The following is a 20,825-nucleotide window of genomic DNA, read 5'->3' as shown; positions in this document are numbered from 1 at the left end:
CCGCGCCAGCCACTTCTCTTGCCCCCCAGGGATTGGTCGTCAGGGCTGCTCGTCTTCCGCCAGAGTTCCAATCTTCGCCTACCTCCAGGCCCTCACCTCCCAGCACCTCGCACCCTGAGGGACCACCTCTGGGACCAAAAACCTCACCCAATAGCCCGCCTTTGCCCCTCAGTGATTGGCCCTAGGGGCTGCCTGTCTGTTTCATGCTAACCAATCCCTGTCTTTCCAAACGCTGATTGGCCAACGCGCAGCCAATCGGAGCGTGGCGTGGACCCCTCCCGCGGCGCGCGCTGAGGGTGCGCGAGGCGGGGCCGTGGTGGCCGGAGGCGGCGGCGGCGGCGGCGGTGGTGAAGGCGACGCGTCCCAGACGGTGAGGGGGAGCAGGGGGCGCGGGGTGGCGCAAGCGTCGGAGGGTCCGCTCCCTTGGGCCGAGCGAGGGCGAGGCACGGTCCTGTCATGTGTCCTGGGGCGGGGGCGAACGAGGCAGGGCGTGACAGCAGCGTCAAAGGGGCAGGGAGAGGTTAAACCCCCCCATCCCTGCACCCCGCATCTGGTGCTCCCTGGGGACCCTCCCAGCCGAATCTGAACCTTCACGGTCAGTCCGCGCACACCTGACACCACGTCCCTTCTTGTTGACAAGCCCCCCCCCCCCCATACACCTGATACTGCCCACTTCTCTGACATTCCCCACACCTCTAGAGCCATGCCCCCAGGAGCTCGGCACAGTTGAGGCTTCACACCCACAGACATCTGAGTCTGTACCCCCACTGATATTCTCTCACACACACCTGACATTGCACACCCCCACATCACCTAAGATCGTCCCTCTTGGTGACATCTCCACACCCAGATCCATGCACCCCCACCTCTGCAACAGGGCCTACATCCCCTACTATACCCATGCCTGAGCCTGTGATGCTAAACTCTGGCCCCGCACTCACACCTGGTCCGGGTCATATCCCCTCACTGACTTTGCTCACATCCAGGTCTGTGCCCTTCTCACTTGCCCCCTCCCTTCAGCAACTCGGGTCAGGGTCCTCAGGTACTCTCCCCCTACCCCTGCATCTGCCCTGTGCCTTTACAGTTCCTCTCTCCATCACACACCCTCAGTCTGTGTGCCCACCCGTACCTTCTTACAGGTGCACCCATGTTTGTGCCCCTCTCTGTAATCCTCGAACCCTTCCCCCACCCTAGGTCCTCTACCCTCCCCCGCCCAAAAGAAAAGCCCACCCAGATGTTATATTTTCATTTATGAGAGTCTATAAAGTAACTTCTAGGCTTAGAATAATCCCTTTGGCCAGATGAAATTACAATTATCTCCATTTTACCAACAACAAACCTAAAGGGACTTCAGTTGGGGAGGCAGAGCCCATCCCTCCCTGAGCATTGCTGACTCTTCTCTGTAGACCTTCCCTGTTTTTGCCCATCCGTTGTGCTTATCTCTGAGGGATTGGCAGGGGAAGGGACCCCTACCTTCCCTGCAACTGTTCCTCAGGAGTGGCCCCTGATTGTTGCTGTAGCACGTGTCTCCGAGTCCTGGGGCTGGGTGGGGGTGGGGACCTTGCAGGAGTGGGACTTCAACACCTGGGGTGCCACCAGAGGCTAGGTCACCTGGGAGGGAGCTGCTGGCCTCCCGCCTCTGGCTCCAGCTCTTGCAGACTGAGGCCCCTCACTGACCCTCAAGACCTCCTTGGGCCCTTAAAGCTGATAAACCTGGAGAGTAAGGAAACACTCTTCAGAGTGAGGCGAGCTAATGTTACAGCCACTTAGAGCCAAACTGTAAAACTGGAGCCTGGTGTGGTGCTGGGATTAATGATTTTTCTGGAACTTTTCAAGTTCCCTGGAGTGTAATTTGCAAGTGTGCAGCGTAGAAGGAGCGGGTGGCTTTGTTGTTGAAAAGTAGTAGTGTGGTGTGGTTTCCTGTAAGGTTTGCATAGTGCCTCTTACCCCCCTTCGGTCTCTCTCTGCAAAGATGGTGCCAGAATATTCTGGAGGGTCACCTTCAGCTTCTCCTGGACAAACTGAAGCCATTGGGGTTTTCTGTCCAAATTCAAAAGGAGTCATTTAAAACGTGTGTGTTTATGTATGTGTATGTATATGCTTATAAGTAGGTATACGCATGTATGTACATCACACTCATATATGCATAGACACACATTTTATAAATACAGATGTATACACATTTCTTATATATACATACGCAAATCTATAAAATTTGACAAGGTAATTGATGTACGTGGTAAAAAAAAAAAAAAAAAAAAAAAAAAAAAAAAGTCCAAAAGGGCATCCAGTGAAAATTAAGCACGTCTCCCCTTATCTGCACTCTGCCCTTCTAGAGGCATCCATTGTTAATTGCCCTGTTTCCTTCCAGAGATAGGCTGTGGCGTGGGGGGAAGATGTATATCCCCCACCTCTTCTAAACCCCTGATACATTTGCATGAGCTTTTTATCAAATGGGTGTGCCAGTGTAATAGCCAGTCCCTTGCTGATGACTGTTCAGGTTGTCACTCGTAGCTTCTCTTGCAGACTGAGCTTCAGTGAATAGATGGAACCATGCATGAGCAAATATGGAATGAATGTGTGTGGGGCTCCAGCACAGACCCTTCGAAACCTCCCTGTCTTCCTGGAACTCCCATGCCAAAGGGCATGTCCATTTAAATGGTTAATGTTCCTCCAGAGAGGCTGTGCTGCCATCAGTTGTCTCTCGGCTGTGAAGGTGGAATTCTTGTTTTCTCTCCCAGCATCCAGAATAGATATTACCAAGTGTTTTGGTCTCTCCAGTCTGATAGGTAAAGCACAGCCTACGAGATCCTTTTGAACACCACTTCTGTGCTTTCTATCCGTCTCTTTGGCGTTCTAGCCCGGGTGGTGGTGATTAAACATTATACTTCTGTTTCTCTTCCACAGTTAGACTAACGTTCAGTCCAAGAACTATTTGAATCCCTTCTCTGTGGAGCTCTGGAGGAAACCTTGGGGGTGTGTGTTGGGGGGGGGGGGTCCCTGCAAGACAGAGACATGGGTATTGGCCACAGTCCTGGGAGGGGAGGTCTTAAGATGTCTAAAAATTTTTTTAAGAGGTGTAAATGTTTTTTTCCCACTTGGATCCGGCAAAATCACTTGGGTGTCAGATGAAATTGAGATAAGTCAGATGTAAGTCTTCTGGGGAAGCTGTCTTGAGATTCTCTCGAGTCGTCGGCTGTTGCCCACTCTTGGTGCCAGGTGGAGAGCACCTTTTGACTGAGGCCAGGCCTTTTCGCACCTGTCATCCTGTTTTTTTGTGCTTCTGTTTTGGCAATTAGACAATACAGGAATACTGAAATGGTCAGAACTTTCAGCTTGGTTAGGTTTTGCAAACCAGCTCTTTTTAAAAACACATATATTCTTTATTTTTATTGTGAAACACTTAATAAAAAGTATATGATATGCACATGAAAAGAAAGTATAAAGGATAACGAAGCGGACACTCAGTTGAAGAAGTAGAACATTGCCTCCGGCGGCCCTTCCTTCATCACTGCACTATTTTTAAAATATGCTTGTCAACGTGTGTTTTCTTCACTGAGTACCTTTTGCTGCAGCTGAATGCTTGGATTCTAGGGTCTTAACAAAGATCAGCAGGAGCCAAGTTTTCTATCAAAGCTTTGTCAATAGGATGACCTGAGAGGTCCACGGAGGGAAGCAGTGACCTCAGGTTCATGGGCAGGTCACCAGCCAGTACCAGGAGCTTTGATCTTAGAAGACTCCTGTCTTGTTAGTGTCCTGGGCCTGCTGTGACAAATTACCACAAGCTGGGTGGCTTAAGACAAGAGAAAGTTATTCTGTCATAGCTGTGGAGAGCAGAAGGCAAAATTAAGGTGTTGGCAGATGCTGTAGATGGAATGCTTCTGTCTCCCTAAAATTCATATTTTGACTCTTTTTTAATGTTTGTTTATTTTTGAGCGCGAGTTGGGGAACGGCAGAGAGAGAGGGAGACACAGAATCCAAGGCAGGCTCCAGGCTCTGAGCTGTCAGCACAGAACCTGATGCGGGGCTAGAATTCATGAGCTGCAGGATCATGACCTGAGCCGAAGTCGGACGCTTAACCAACTTTGCCACCCAGGCACCCTAAAATTCATATTTTGAAACCTAATCCACAACGTGATGGCATTAGGAGGTGGGGCCTTAAGGAGGTGAGTAGGTCATGAGGGTGGAGGCCTCATGAATGGGATTAATGCCCTTATAAAAGAGGCCCTGCCCCTTCTGTTTTATGAGGCACAGCAATACATTAGCTGTCTATGAACCCGGAAAAGTGCTGTCACCAGACAGTCTGCTGGCACCTTGATTCTTGGACTTTCTAGCCTCCAGAACTGTGAGAAATACATTTCTGTTGTCCATAAGCCACCCAGTTTATGGTCTTCTGTTACGAGCCCAAACAGACTGAGACAGCAGGTCGGTTTCTACTGAGGGATCTAAGGGAGAATCTTACCAGGCCTCTCTCCTGGCTGTGGTAGTTGTTGACAATCTTTGGGGTTTTGGCTTGGAGCCACATCATCCCAATCTCTGCCTCCATCTCCACGCAGCCTTCTTCCCTGAGTGTGTGTCATCTTCTTTTTTTTTTTTTTTTAATGTTTATTTATTTTTAGAGGGGGGAGAGAGAGAGCGGGAGTGGAGGAGGGACAGAGAGAGAAGGAGACACAGAATCTGAAGCAGGCTCCAGGCTCTGAGCTGTCAGCTCAGAGCCCGACGCGGGGCTCGAACTCACGGACCGCGAGATCATGACCTGAGCCAAAGTCAGGTGCTCAACTGATTGAGCCACCCAGGCACCCCCTGTGTGTGTGTGTGTGTGTGTGTGTGTGTATCTTCTTACAAGGACACCCATCATTGGATTTAGGACCCACCATAAATTCAGTACGATCTCATCTCAGTGTCCTTAACTAATTTCACCTGCAGAGACCCTATTTCCAAATAGGGTCACCTTCTGAGGTTCTGGTGGGACATGAACTTTAGGGGACACCATTTAATCCCTGTAGCTGCAAAACCAGAATTTCTGTCAGGATGTTATGCAAAGAAATGCTTGTCTAGTGGCATCTACTGCTTCAGGCAGAAGGGGGCTGGTAGGGTTGGAGCACACGGCCCCTCACTCACCTGCCTCCCTACTGGAAGGTGGAGGCATCTCCCCAGAGCTAGCAAGGACCTGGGCAAGTAAGCATGTATTTGCTAGCCCTTGGCGCATGCTTACGGGACTGTGAGCTTGGTCCTAGATCATCCCAGTTTATAGAAGGGTCATCAAGACTTAGGGGCCTTTGCCCCACCTGCAGGGAGAACAGAAGGGAAGCCAAGATGAGCCTAGGTCAGCCCAAATCCAGACCTCTGTCCTTTAAGCAGTCACCCGTGGCATGCATGCTTTCTGCCGCTGCTAGACACTGATGTCTGTAAGCTGTACTGAAACACCACAGGCAGCCTACCTCCAGGAATGGAACAAACTTGAAGCCTGACCACCCCCATTGTTTTCCAGTCTGTAAAAATCTATGCACCGGGGACAGGAACAGGTGCAGAGGAAGCAGAAATACTGGGGCTCTGAAGGGTAGGGGACACAGATGTGGATCCCCAAGTGGTTGGGGCTCTGTAGTTGATCAATTCTAGCAGAGGATTGAGGTGCTAACTCAGGGAGGGGAAGGTTCTCAGATATCTGAAAGCCAGCAAGGAGTCAGTCAGATGGCGAAGCGTTGTAAGCAAAGGGAACAAGTGAGCCTGGATGTTGTGGGACCCAAGGCATGGAATTTGAGAGAGGATTGAGGGGCCTGGCCCATGGAGCTGGTGACAGGCACAAGAGGGGACTTAACCTTGAGGCCACTTCAGGCAAGGCATCGCCAGCATACCTTAGCTGAGAGCCTCTAGCAGCCTGTGCTTTCCCAGCCGTGAGATGAGGCCACCTTGTGAGTAGTTGCAAGCCTTCCCTGATCAAATGTGCCAGTGAAGGGCTCCCAAAAGACGTCAGCGCTGTTCCGTCCGCAGGTCGCATGCCTTTGCCATGGGATGAGTTGAAAAAGCGAGTATGTATGTTTCAGTTAAGTCTTAATTAGCCACGCAGACCCAAGCCCCACCCAAGCTGCGGTATTTGTCCCGGCCCTGTCTAAGGGGTAGGCTCCCAGACCTCACTGTGGCAGCTGTGACTTAATATGCCTGAGGAGGAGCTCAGGAATCCTGCACAAGTGTCCTGGAGATTCTGGGACAGGTGTTCCTGGAAACACCTGGTGTAGCAGCTCAGAGCTGGAGGAAGATGCTAGACCCTGCCTCTCCCCTGTGGTGGTGGGCAGGTCCCCGCAGCCAGAAGAGGGGAGGGAGCTTGGCTTACAGCACAAAGGGGAGACAGGACCCCTTACTGGCCAGGCCTTAGCCAGTGGCTAGTCTAGCCTTGGGCTGGCAAGGCGATGTATAAGAGCCAGGCCTTGAAGAAGGGACAGGTTTGGGGGCTGTGAACAGCCCCTTTGGCCTGGAGCACACCGGTCAGAGCCAAGTGTCGGCCAGCCCTGAACGTGAGAGTCACAGACTGCCCCACCTGTTGTGCCAGACAGCGGCACTGGCGTGGTAGAGTGTTTGGACGGGGAGCGCGTGCTTCCTAAACCATTGTCACCTGGTGGGCAGTGGGGGCGCCACTTTCCAACTTCTGTTTAACTCTTTGGGGAGATGAACCTGGAAAAAGCGGGGAGCGGCGCTGGAGACCAGAGACCAATGCTCAACTCTTTTAGAGACCCTGGCATGGGGAATGCAGGCTGAATGGTGGGATCTAGGAACTGGTGAGGCCTGCTCAGTAGGGCCCTTAGTAGGGCCTGTGATGGGCTCCATCCCAGGTCCATCTGACTCCTTATTAGGCAGAATGATACTTACCAATACTTAACCAGTACCCATGACCCACTTGAGCAGCAGGACCCTGGAAAGATGGTGATGGATGGAAACTGAGCCCTGAGGAGGTTTAGTAACACGTCCAAGGTCACACGCTGGACCCCATCTTACCACAACACCAGCATGGTGTAACTGGGAGCCTGTACACATTCCTACTTAGGGAATGAGGCGGACAGTGATAGAAAAGGTACATTTCTGCTGCCACATGAAGGATGTCTGAAGGGCAGGAAGATGGACAGAAAAACCACCTGTGTGTAGGTATATGCTTCTGACTTCTTGCTAAGCATGGACACTGAGCACAGCCCAGGCCATTGCCTTCCACAGACACCCCCCCCACCCCAAGCCTAGCAGAGGAAGCTAATGGAAAGTGACCCCTCCTGGTGCAGCAGGGAACCACGGGGTGCTCAATGTAGGGCAGAACAGCTAACTTTTGGGAGGCGAGGCTGGGACATTTAGGGAGGGCTTTGAAGGGTGCAGAGGAGTTTGCTAGGCATGGGGTGGGGAGAGTGCAGCCAAAGCAGAACTTGGTGTGTCCTGAAAGTTAATTGCCTTATCTGGCAAATAACTGAGTGGATACAAGCACTGTGCTAGGCTCCACATGGCGAGTGAGAAAACAAGACCTCTGGTGTGAGGGCTTTACACAAGTGCACCCTCTTATTAGAGGGACCTGAGTACCACCGCGTGCCTCGGTTTGTTGTAGATCACTACGGTGCAGTTGGTGACAGGTGTTGGCAACACTTTCTTGCAAGGGCCGAGGACAGTGATTGACAATAGGATGTTCTGTATCTTTTAGGACTTGGATGCCTGAGTGTCTGACCCATAGAGACTGCAACACAAGGTTGTGGTGACCAGTTTGTCTGAAAGGCACGAATAGAGGGAATGCAGCAGGGAGAGATGGGCAGCAGCTGGTGGGGTCTGGGTTAACAGGGAACAGCCATTATGTAAGATGCTACCGCTCTCGTAGGCAGAAGTTAATGCCCATTAACTGGAAAAGAAAACAGCCTTTATCAACAGGCAGATAGGATGTTAATTGGCTTCCGTTTACTGAGAGATTACAGGATCTGTCCACGACTGCTTGTAAACTCCATCAGCCGAGAACCACCTCCCCCCCCCCCTCGCTCTATGTAAACATTTCCTTGGCCCCATGAGGTGGCGCACACAAACACTCATGAACATGAATGGTGGCCATGAATGGTGGCCTTGGTCAGGGAGCTTCTGAGGGAATCGGGCACAAATGTGCGTGTGCAGGTGCGTGTATTAGGACGGACGCACACGTGGAGAGGCTGCTGCGTGGGGCTCATAGCCTGGGCTACCTAAGATCCCAAAGCACCTGGTTCACATTTCCTAGACAGTGCTGTTCAGTATGTTATATTGCTGAATTGCCTCCCGACCCTGCTTTGCTTTGTTTTTTGATGAGTGGAACAGAAACATGGTACAAAAAATGAATTTTTGTTGATTGGGGCTGGTCTGTGAATGCTGCCTGCCCATGGCATGTGGGGGGTGAGCCCCATCTCACTCCACTTTTAGCAGAGACTCTGGCACCTGAATCCCAGGCCGTGGGTACCTGTTAGAGGTACGCCCAGAGAACATACGGAGGCTGGGCGCACCGGGGCCGCAGGATGCCATTGTCCATGGTTGGAATTGCAGCACGGGCCCGGAAGAGTATAAGGGAAATACACAGATCAGGGCTCTGGAAGGCTGTGCAAGGGACAGAGACCCATCCCAAACTGGCTGAACTAGAAAGGGAGCTTTGTGGGCTCCAGGGTGAAAAAGTCTAAGTGCTCCCAGCACCTGCCAGGTTCTTCGTGAGCTCCCAAGTTCTGCTAGAACCATTGGGCCCCAGGGCATCCCAAGTCATGAAGACATATGTCCACCTCCCTCCCTGGCCTTGGCTCTGTCAGCTGCCCTTGGGGCCTACCTGTTTCCCCTCCTGAGAGAAAGAGGACTTCTCCGGCCCAGTGGTTCCCTCAGAAATCCCAGTCTTTGGGTCTGGTGCTCCAAACTGAGGGTCACCCTGGAGTCAAGGGGAGGGTCAGCCCCGCCTTTCTCCCAGGTGACAGAGACAGAGTGGGTGGCTGCCCAGTGTGCTGTCTCCAGAAGGGGGGCAGACATCCCTTGTACATGTGGCCTTCCTTCTAGGAGCTTAGGCATCTCCTCGGACTTTCAGTCATTGCCAAAATCATCAGCAGGCGTTCTCCACAGGTGAGGGGAAAGGTGAGCATCAGTGAGCAATGCAGATCACCCCTCTGCTGCCATCAGAGTCCCCTCGGAGTTAAGAACACAGTACCCAGGGGCGCCTGGGTAGCTCAGTCAGTTAAGCGGCCGACTTCGGCTCAGGTCATGATCTCGCGGTCTGTGAGTTCGAGCCCCGCGTCGTTCTCTGTGCTGACAGCTCAGAGCCTGGAGCCTGTTTCAGATTCTATGTCTCCCTCTCTCTGACCCTCCCCCATTCGTGCTCTGTCTCTGTCTGTCTCCAAAATAAATAAATGTTAAAAAAAAAAAAAATTTTAAAGAACACAGTGCCCAGGTTCAGGGTCAGGTGGTCTGGGAGAGGCTGGCCAAGTTTGGGGATTCTCTTCTTTAATGTTTAATTTTTTTCTTGTGGTATAACTGACACACAGGAAAGTGAGTAGCTTCTGTCCACAGCTCAAGGAAGTTTTACATGTGTGTTCACCTGTGAAATCTGATCAACATGCAGAACGTTTCAAGCCCCCCACTCTGGCTCCTCCATGGCCCTTCCCTGTCCTACCTCCCACAGCAAACCCCATTCTGATCTTTATCACTGCTGACGCTTTATTGTCGTGCTTGATCTATTTTATTTTACTTAATTTTTAAATGTTTGTTTATTTTTGAGAGGGGTGGGGGAGACAGAGGGTCCGACGAGAGCTCTACGCTGACAGCAGCGAGCCCGATGTGGGGCTCAAACTCATGAACCGTGTGATCATGCATGACCCAAGCCGAAGTCAGATGCTCAACCGACTGAGCCACCCAGGTGCCCCTGATTTTTTAAACTGTGATGAAATGTATACAACTTAAAATATACTGCCCCCACCTTTGCTTTGCATATAGTTCACTGACATGAAGTGCGTCCTCATTGCTGTGCAGCCATGACCAACCAGCTCCAGAACTTTTCCATCTTCCCAAACTGAAACTCTGTCCCCATTAAACACGAACCCCCCATTCCCCTCCCTCGGCCCCTGGCACCCACCATTGTACTTTCTGCCTCTATGAATTTAGGGACTCTAGAGACCTCACAGAAGTGGATTTAAATCTTTGTCCTTTTGTGACTCGTTTATTTCACTTAGCGTGATGTCCTCAAGGTTCCTCCATCCTGTAGCCTGTGTCAGAATTTCGTTGCTCTTTAAAGCTGAATAATGTTCAGGTCACCTGGGTGACTCAGTCGGTTAAGCAGCCGACTTCAGCTCAGGTCATGATCTTGCAGTTCGTGGGTTCAAGCTCCATGTCGGGCTCTAATGCTGACAGCTCAGAGCCTGGAGCCTCCTTCGGATTCTGTGTCTCCTCTCTCTGCCCCTCCCCTACATGTGTTCTGTCTCTCAAAATTAAATAAACATTTAAAAAAATTTTTGTAAAAGCTGAATAACATTCCACTTGTACAGAAGGCCACTTTGTGTCACTGTGCTTGGATGTGACTTAGACTCACTTGGTGCACAGTCTTTTGTGTTGGCTTCTCTTTCTCCACTGCTTTGTCTGAGATTTGTGCCTGTCAGTTGCGTGTGGCAGCAGCCGGCCCTTCTGTCTTGTTGTGTGGACCGGCTGTGTGACCCTGCCACCTGCGAGAACTTGTTCTCTTGTGGGTGGCTGTCTGGGTTGTGTCCCCAGAGGGTGCTCGTCATCACTGTGAGATATGACAGGCTACCACGCAGGTGTTCGGAGTTCCCAAATGGCATCTTAGGGGCTCAAACACTGAGGAGAGGCACTGGGGGAGGGATTTGGGGGATCATCCTGGCTGGGGTCCAGAGGTAGAAGAACCAACAGGGATGTTGTGGGATGGGGGTGTTTTGTGCTCTCCCACTAGCAGAGCCTTCCATGGCCCGCATGCGCTCGCCTGCCTTTATTTCCCCGATCAGCCTGAGCTGGCTCCAGCCTTGGGGGAGCCCCCCTTTTTACTGCTCTGGCTACACGGGGTGCTCCTTCCCAGACCCCAGGACATACCCTGCCCTGCACCTCTCCCACCACAGAGCCCCGCTCACCAGCACCGCTGGGGGTCCTCTGCCCACACTCCCCGCCCCCCACCACTGTGGTGCCGTTTCCCCAGAGTGTGTACTTGGCAGGCACACAGTTAATCAGACTCAAAGGAACCCCAGAGGGGTAGTGTATATTGGACCAGAGCAGGGCAGTCCTTAAGGCTCCCCTTTCCAGGACCATCCCTTCAAGGATCAGGACAAGAGGATTCTAGAACCTTCAAGCCCCCACTCACAGGCTCCCAGACTGGCCAGGCCCTGGCCCTGCCCAGTGGCACCTTTCCTCCTTGTCTGGGTTCCTCTTACTGGGAACAAAGGAGTGAATTCCCTTTGGTGCCCACTGCCCAGCCACCGGGCAACCCACGCCTCTGTATCTACAGAATCAGGCTTGGGGCCCACAGGCACACGTCAACGTCTGTCCCTTGAGCACACTTAGTCCAACTCCTGCAGCTACTTTGGACCACCCCTTGTCATCTGCGTCATGTTGATCCCCCCACTGCCCTCCACCCCCACCACCCTCCTGCCAAACCTGCTCCTCCACCTCCAGTGGGTGCAAGACATCTTGGCCTGTGGCCAGCATTAGAAGATCAAAGCAGCCAATGAGTAACAGATCATCTTGTTTTAACCCAGAGCATGAAGTGGTCATCTACAAGTCATACTGGTATATATATTTTTAAATGTTTATTCATTTTTGAGAGAGAGGGAGAGAGAGAGACAGAGCGTGAGTGGGGGAGGGGCAGAGAGAGGGAGATGCGGAATTGGAAGCAGGCTCCAGGCTGTGAGCTGTCAGCCCAGAGCCCGACGCGGGGCTCGAACTCACGGACCGCGAGATCGTGACCTGGCTGAAGTCGGACGCTCAACCGACGGCGCCACCCAGGCGCCCCAAGATCATCTTGTTTTAACCCAGAGCATGAAGTGGTCATCTACAAGTCATACTGATATATATATTTTTAAATGTTTATTCATTTTTGAGAGAGAGGGAGAGAGAGAGACAGAGCGTGAGTGGGGGAGGGGCAGAGAGAGGGAGATGCGGAATTGGAAGCAGGCTCCAGGCTGTGAGCTGTCAGCACAGAGCCTGACCTGGGGCCCGAACCCACGAACTCTGAGATCATGACCTGAGCTGAAGTCGGACGTTTAACCAACTGAGCCACAAAGCACCCCAAGGTCATACTGATCTGAATAAATGACAGAAAAAGTAAATTAGTTGGGGAGAAGAGGCCACAGTTCCTGTGTAAGAATACCCAGTCATGTATTCTCCCCCTCCAGGATGAGAGCTTAACTCCCCCGACCCCCAAAGGTGGGCTGGTTCCAAGGAGAAGAGTCTGGAAAAGTGTCACTCAGCAGGGGGACAGACATCTGGCAGACCCCACCTTAACCAAGAGGTCCAAGTCAGTCTCACCTGGATTAAGTCTGTGTTCTCAGGTATAATGTCATGAGGAGGGCTCACCTCCAAGGTCCTCCCAAGACCACACAACCCAGGCTCATGGTGAAAAAACACATCAGACAAACCCAGATGGGCTGGGGCATGAGGGAGTGGGATTCTGGGGCAGAAAAGGGAGATTAGGGGAATAACTGGAAAGCCTGGAGTTCTGTGGACAGTCATGTTAGAACAGGAGGAGTAGTAGGCTCACTGACCAGACCAGCCCAGGTCCTCTCTTCACGGCCAACACCTCAGGCTGGGCTCCCTTTCGTGGTCACCCTTCTCGAATCTGCGGGCTGTGACACTTGAGGGTCTCAAGAGGCCTCTGCTTCTTATTTTTCCGTTTTATCAGATACCACCATGTGTCACTGTCCACTGTCCCTAATTCACCTCTACTGCCAGGGGACCAGAGCCTCGGAGGCACTGAGCAATGTTTCATGTGGGGCCCCACGTCTGGAAGGTAGGGCAGCTGGGGTTCTTCCCAATCAGACGTTCTGTGTTTTCAAATGTCTGTGTTTCAAAATATGTTTCAGATGCCCAGCCTGCCCATGTGCCTCATTATCTTAGGTTTAAATTTTTTAAGTCAGGCAAGGCCCAGGGTATCATCTCCCAGACATGATTTCTGCTGACTTCTTCCAGGCTTGTGGGAGCCAACAGGCCAAGGCTATCTTCCAAGTTCAAGACTGGAAGTTCTCAGGCCCCCAGACACCAGGCCTTGGTCCCTCAGGGATCTCCTCCCACACCTTCCTTCTGCCAGGTGCCAGCCCATAACAGGGACTGCTTACCCAGAGCCCCACCTTGGTGATACAGACTCTGACTTCTGTCCCGGTGGAGTGCCAAGCCAGCCCTTGACTGCCTCTTCCAGGATCATGTCCTAGGGATAGAGCCTTGGGCACCTCCGATCCATCACAGCCCAGGAACCCATGGTGTCCCTTTAGCTCTGTGAACAGGTTGTTTGTGTTCTGCTGGGCTTTGCAAGTTGCCTTCAGGGGACTACTGAGTACAGCCAGATCCTCTTCCATCCTTCCCTTAAGCCGTTGTTCCTTCAGGTTAAACAAAGTCTTAAGAGGCACATGGTTCTCCAGGAGAATCATTTGGGATGAAATGGTGTTGAGGCTGGCCTAGGGGCCATGGTTTCTTGGAGAAGGATATGGCCATGACTTTTGGAGTCCTATGTCAAGGTTGGAGTTCCCTCTGCCGTTGGTCTGACCAGGTTTTTCCATGTCTCATCAGCAAAATGAAGAGAGAAACCAGTGACCGTGACACCCCTAATTGTTAGTGACAGTGATTGTCACCATTAGTGGTCTCTAGCAGGGAACGCATGCTGCCTTAACTTCCCCATTGGTAAAGCAGCACCTATACCCAGTGGTGAAGGCTGGCCAGATGAAAGAACACAGGAACAAAGGGATTTAATAAACAATAGCTGCCATTGTGTCATTGTGTTTATCGCCTGCCTTCACTCCCAGTTCTCATCCCACACTTAGAGCCAGAGGTGACCTTGAGCAAAGGCCGTGGCCTGGGGCCCTGCAGCTGCTGACCTCTAACACCCTGCTCCAAAGAGAGACCAGGATCAGGGGGTGCCTGGGTGGCTCAGTCGGTTAAGCATCTGACTTCAGCTCAGGTCATGATCTCATGGTTCGTGGGTTCAAGCCCCTCGTTGGGCTCTGTGCTGACAGCTGAGTCTGGAGCCTGCTTTGGATTCTGTGTCTCCCTCTCTCTCTGCCCTTCCCCTGGTCATGTTCTATCTGTCTCTCTCTTAAAAATAAAATAAAAACATTAAAAAAAATTTTTTTAAGAGAGGCCAGGGTCAGGCTATGCCTGCCAAGAAGAGCATCGGTCTCCCCACAAACCAGGCAGCAGCCCCAATCCCTCTCACGGGGCTCCCGTGGCTGCCAGAGCCCTTCCCCAGCCCAAGATACTAAGCTGCTGACTTGGAGGCACCAACTGGACAAGGAGGGGCCAGACCAGCCAGCCAGCCCCTCAGCAGCCGCAGACCTCTGAAATTGGTTTCTCCGAAACCTCTAGCAAATCCAGAAGGTCATGGTTGCCTTAAGGCATTTTTTTTTAGCTTTTTATTTTGAAATAATTTCAGCCTTACAGAAAAGTGACAAAAATAACCAGAGTTCTGGTAGACCCTTCATCCAGCTGCCAATGTTAGCATCATACAGGATATTAGCATCATAGAGGATACAGCTACCTGAACCAGAAAATACCATCGAGGCAACTTTGGAGCTCACCTCCAGCCTGAATTCAGATCTCCCCAGCATTTCCCCTAATGTTCTCATTCTGGTCCAGCCTCCCACATTGCATTTCGTCATCCAATCTGCCTGGTCTCCCCTGATCTGTGATGTCCCCCAGTCTTTCCTCATCATCCACAAGCTCCACACCTTTTTTTTTTTTTTTTTGCAGTGTCCTTTGGTGTGGACTGTGTGCTGTTTACTCATGGTTAGCCTGTGGGGTCCATCTTTGGTAGGAATCTCACTGCAGCAGTGTCGTGTCCCTCCTATGGCATCATGTTGGGGATGCAGGCTGTCTATAGGCCCTGTCACCGGTGGTGTTGACCTTGCTCACTTAGTCAAGGTGGGCTGTGCTCATTAGTGACAGGCTGAGTGGCTTCTACCCATGGGGATGTGAGTTACACATTCCCTCTGTCACCTCCCTCTGCGTCACTTCCCTTCCAGGCCTTTGCTGGGACCAGCAGCTGACAGTGGCCTTAGGGCCAGTGAGTCCTCAGGCTCATGTATTGGGATAGCACACATTCCAAAGTGTTTGCCAGACCACCTGCAAAGAGGTGTGCCCCCCGCCACCGCCCCTCCTTGTCCACCCCCATCTCCTGGCACAGTTGTAATACTTGTAAACAGCCCTTCAGTGAGGGGTCAGCCTGACTTTCTCCGTTATCGGTCTTTTTTGTTTTGTCATATATTTTTTTAACTTATCTGTTTCTTTCCTGGTGACCTGGTGTTTCTTTGTTTCTTTGCCTTTTTTCTTTTTTTTTTTTTTTTTGTCTTGGGCTGTTTTTTGTTTGTTTACTGATTTTATAATAGCAAGGAGCTCTTTATTTCTTAGAGAGATTAACCTTTGGCCTGAGGGACAAAATCTTGAGATCTTACCCCCTTCATTCCCCCAGGGTAAGGATCTCCTCTTCATCCCATGATCCTTGGTGAGTTGCCAGGAGGCTCTGGACCCTGGTGAACAGCTGGCAGCCTGAGACCTTTCACTCTGCTGGGGTGGGGGTGCCTGGAGCCCCCCCCCCATCTCTTCCCTAAAAAGGGCTCTTAGTCTTAGTTTCCTGTGGCTGCCATAACAAATCACCACAAACTGGTGATTTTTATTCTCTCATAATTCTGGAAGTTAAAAGTTCAAAACTAAGGTGGTGACCGTGCACTCTGAAGGCTCCAGGGCAAGATCTGGTCTCTGCCAGCTTCTGGGGACTCCAGCAGTGGCCAGCTTGTGGCCACGTCATTCAAATCTCTGCCTCTGTGGTCACATGGCCTTCCTGCCTATGTGTCCTCTTCTGTCTTATCAGATCACACTGGATGTAGGGATGAACCAGGATGATCTCATCTCAAGATCCCTACCTTAATTACATCTGCAAAGACCCTTTTTCTAATCATATCACATTCACAAATTCCAGGTGGAGATGTCTCTTGGGAGCTACCCGTCAGCCCTCTGTCCCAGCATGCCTTATGACTTGCTTTGGGCGCTCTGTCACCTGCAGCGACACACTCTTATAGGTCTGCATGGGTTTGTTTCTGTCTGCATCCACCACACCCGGGCCCCTTAATGAATTCTCTGCGCCGAGTTCCTGCAGCAGGTCCTGGAGCCAGGCAACCGAGGGAAAAAAGATCCAGGGGGCTCCACGGGCCATCCCCACCTGAGCTTGTACATCCCGTCTGTGCAGAGCACCACCTGCCTGCCTCCAAAGCAGCTATGGCAGGAGTTGGAGGGAGGGAGGAATGGAAGGAGGGTGAGGCCACAGATCAGAGCCTCGTGTGGCTGGGACCAAAGGGCTGGATGCTGTCTCGGGAAGACACTTTTGCAGAATGTGTCCACACTTAACATGCCCATGCCTCGACACAGCCCTAAGAAAGGCTGCACCACCCATCCGAGTGCCCAGATGTGGGGACCATCCCCTGGAATCCGTAGCGTCAGGGATGGTGCTGAGCCACAGCCGTACACGCTAGGGGGTGAGGGGACGAGACAGTCTCGGTGCATCCTGTAGGCCGGTACCCCAGCAGCTGGCTTGAAAAGGTCCCTAGAGCCTAGCTTCTCGTTGTTGGTTTGTGAAAAGTTTTGGATTTATATAAAAATTGGCAAAGACAACAGTTCCCCTACACCCCACACACCTAATTTCCCCTCTTAATAACATTTTACATTACTTTGGTACATTTTTTACAAATGTATAAATACGATAGGTTACTATTAATTAAAGGCCATAGTTTATTCACGTTTCCTCAGTTTCCCCTAATATCATTTTCTTGTCCCCAAATCTCACCTGACATCTAATCCTCACATCTCCTTAGGCTCTTCTGGGCTGAGACAGTTTTTTGGACTTTCTTGTTTTTTTGATGACCTTGACAATTAAAAAAAATTTTTTTTAATGTTTATTTATTTGAGAGAGAGAGAGAGAAAGACAGACAGAACATGAGTGGGGGAGGGGCAGAGAGAGAGGGAGACACAGAATCCGAAGCAGGCTCCAGGCTCTAAGCTGTCAGCACAGAGCCCGACACGGGGCTCGAACCCACAAACTGTGAGATCATGACCCGAGCCGAAGTCAGACGCTCAACCGACTGAGCCACCCAGGCACCCCTTGACCTCGACGATTTTGAGGAGAACAAGTCAGGTATTTTGTATGACACCTCCCAACTAGGATTTGCTTGCTGTTTTTTCATGGTTGGCCCTGTATGATGGGTTTAATGAGGACCACGTGGGTGAAGTGCCCTTCTCATCATGATGCACACCGTGTCCACCGCACGGGCCACCAGCATGACTCATTTTTTTTTTAATTTTTTTTTTTTATGTTTATTTATTTTTGAGACAGAGACAGAGCATGAACGGGGGAGGGGCAGAGAGAGAGGGAGACAGAATCAGAAGCAGGCTCCAGGCTCTGGGCCATCAGCCCAGAGCCCGACGCGGGGCTCGAACTCATGGACCGCGAGATTGTGACCTGAGCTGAAGTTGGACGCTTAACCGACTGAGCCACCCAGGCGCCCCCAGCATGACTCCTTTGATATTGACCTTGATCACCTGGCTGAGGTGGGACCCGTCAGGTGTCCTGTCCTTGGAAGGAAATCACCACATGCAGCCCACACCTGAGGGGTGGGGAGCCACGCACCCATGCCCCCTCAAGAGTGGAGTTTCTGCACAAAGTATTTGCCTGGGGAATTTGTCTCTTCTTCCCATTTATTTCTGTATTCAATCATTTCTTTCTTTTTTTAATGTTTATTTATTTATTTTGAGGGAGAGAGAGCAGGGGAGGGGCAGAGAGAGAGAGAGAGAATCCCAAGCAGGCTCTGCGTTGTCAGCACAGACAACGGGCTTGATCTCACAAACCACAAGATCATGACTTGGGCTGAAATCAAGAGTCAGACACTTAACCAACTGAGCCACCCAGGTACCCCTATTTCTTTCTTTTTTTTTTTTTTTTTTTTAAGATTTTCTTTTTAAGTAACCTCTACACTCAACGTGCGACTCAAACCCACAACCCCAAGATCAAGAGTCGTATGCTCCGTTGACTGAGCCTGCCAGGCACCCCTCATCATTTATTTCTATCTGCGGACTTGTGGATATTTAATTTATATGTTGGATGATAATCCAGTACTCGAGCTCTTTGACTCCCCTGCCTGTCTCACTGTCACACCGCCATTGGCTTTGGTTCCTCCCTGGCACCTTAGGGTGTTCTGGGCTCATTTTTATGCTTCCTGCCATCTTGGAAGCAGCCATGCTTCCTGGAGCCAGGGCCCGTTTTAGGTAGGAAACAGCAGCAGAGGACAAGTGGAGGGGAATCCTGTTTGTGCTGTCTAGGACCTTCTGCCCTGGGATTGACCTGGGAGGGCCTGGGAAGGCCTAGAGGGCAGGAGAGGCTCTAACAGTCTGCATTATTTTGTGGGAAAGTGTATTGATTTATTGGATGATTTTTTAAAATTTATTTATTTATTTTGAGAGAGAGAGAGAGAGAGAGGGAGAGAGAATGCGTGCGCACACACATGGGTGAGTGGCAGAGAGAGAAAACCCCAAGCAGGCTCTGCACTGTCGGTGCAGAGTCCAATGCGAGGCCTCAAACCCACGAACTGCGAGGTCATGACCTGAGCTGAAGTCAGACTCTTGACCAGCTGGGCCACTCAGGCGCCCCAATTTATTGGCTGATTTTAAAGCATGGGACCCGAGCACCCCCGCTCCCCCAAACATCAATGCACAGTCGGCATCTTGGTGGCACTAGTCTTTCCTTCTTTTTTCCTTCTGTTCCTGTCACTGTGGTTTGCTGGGCTTTGCATGCACTTCCACTCAGAGGTTAAATATAGGTTCCAGGGAGGAATCCTCAAGTATTAGGACCCCCCCACCCCCTCCACAGCCGGCCACACCTCTGCCTCCTGCTGTGTGACCTTGCAGGGGTGGCTTAACCTCTCTGAGCCCATCTGCCTGGGGTTGTTACTCGGTTCAAAAAAAACCAGACAACTCAGAGGCTTGTTTGTGATGAGCAAATCAAAGATGAGAAGGGCTTTTGTAAATGATTAAGCCAATGCCGGGGACTGGCATTCGGATGCAGGTGCCAGAGTCCTTCCCCTGCAGGGAGACAGAAGCCAGGCTGCAAAGAGCACCCAGCTAGGGCAGTTCTCGCTTCAGGTGACTCAGGGATGAGTCACAGGCCTAAGGCTCGTGGGGGAGGTCTTCCTCTCACTGGGTCTCACCCTGCCTCCCTCTCCCAGGACCAAGTCTCCTGCTGCCTGGAGCTGGCCTGGAATGGGTAATGGTGTGAAGGAAAGTGCGGTGCGTGTGCGTGAGGATGCCGAGGCCGTCCTGCCCTCACCTGTTAATTCCAAGGCAAGTACCCCGTCTCCCCGATGGGCGTTTTCACGAGCTCTCTCTCTTCTGTGTTCCTGCACCCCATTACAAATCACACGCACACGCACACACAGTCCTTTCAGAGCTGTGTTGTTGGAAGGCCATGAGGGGCAGGCGGTGCGGGGTGGCCCCCTTCTGTTCCATTTAAAGTCCCGTTTGCCATGTGGTTCCAACCTGCCCGGCCGCTTAGTAAGAAGCCAGAACCTCGCCCAGATTTGGCTAGAATGTCAGAAAGTGTCCTTTTTTCTCACTCAGATTCTAGAATTAATCACGGCCAGGGCCAGCTGTGGGGGAGGGGGCTCGCATGTGGGGTGTGCTCTCAGCTGCCAGTTTTTCTCTCTGAAGCTCATCTCGGATTCCACCCTCCAATTGAAGAAAAGGTATGTTCCCCTTTAAAGAAATTGGATCGGCTCCATCCTTGTTCACCATAGAAGCCAGTAGAAGTTCTTCCAGTGGAACCTGGAACACAGACTGCCCCAGCCCACACAGAAACCCAGCTCCAGGGCACGTGGGCCATTCTCAAAGTCCACAGCATCAAAGGCCGAAGCAGCATCCTCTGGCCCTCCCAACCTCTCCTCAAATTCTAGGTCCCCCTTGGAGCACCAGGTGGGAGGGAGGACGGCCACACTGGGGGTGGATGCAGGGAGAGTGAGGCCAGACCCCAGAGCAGGCACACCCATCCCTCACAGGTTAGTGAACTTCCCCACAGAACAAGAGGGAGATGTCACCCCCCTGCCTCTGGCTGGCTGCCTGCCTGAATCCCACCAAGTGGACGTGCCCAGCAAAAGGACCAGCGCCCGTTGTGTGCCAAGCCACGTGCAGTGCTGGTTCTCCGTGCTAGCCAGCCACTGCCACCAGTCTTGGTTCACTTGACCAGTCAGTGGTGGGGAGCTTCCTCTGTAAAGCCGTTTCTTTGGTTAAGGAGCTGAGCATCTTCTTGTGGTGTTCGCAGCCCGTGTGGATCCTGTCTGGATTGCCCACTTTCTCTCTACTAGGCCGTCCACCTCGTTCTTCATTCGCAGGTGTTCTCCATATGATACATACAGAGACTGACAGCTCCCTGGTGCCTGGGCCGAGCTCTTTCAAGAATAAGCCAGGCATGGTCGTTTAAGGGTCACCGGGAGCGTTGGCCACAGGCGGCAGTGGCCTCATCCGCCGAGCATGTGAACTGGGCTCCCAGCACATCCCCGGAGCACCACATCCTGAGTCAGGGCTGACAGCCGTGTGTTCCCGACGTGCAGAAGTAGCTTTATGACCGTGAG

At 51.8% G+C, this 20,825-nt stretch overlaps 1 protein-coding gene across 2 annotated transcripts in view; it reads left to right on the top strand.

The window, feature by feature from the left end:
* Positions 1-270: 270 nt before the first annotated feature.
* Positions 271-20,825, top strand: part of SLC25A42 (solute carrier family 25 member 42) — a 30,805-nt gene continuing 10,250 nt past the window's right edge. The window contains exons 1-2 of one of the 2 annotated variants that reach the window (XM_058727357.1): positions 271-370; positions 19,428-19,542. In XM_058727357.1, the coding sequence (XP_058583340.1) occupies positions 19,462-19,542 (81 nt within the window). In that variant the 5' untranslated portion in view covers positions 271-370; positions 19,428-19,461. Of the gene's footprint in view, positions 371-16,135; positions 16,236-19,427; positions 19,543-20,825 lie in introns of those variants that run through there. The other variant, XM_058727358.1, reaches the window with a different exon arrangement.

Source organism: Neofelis nebulosa, chromosome 4 (genome assembly GCF_028018385.1).
Source record: "Neofelis nebulosa isolate mNeoNeb1 chromosome 4, mNeoNeb1.pri, whole genome shotgun sequence".
Classification (NCBI taxonomy): Eukaryota; Metazoa; Chordata; class Mammalia; order Carnivora; family Felidae; genus Neofelis; species Neofelis nebulosa.
Note: the sequence above shows the minus strand (reverse complement) of the source record. Positions and strands in the feature narration are given on the sequence as shown.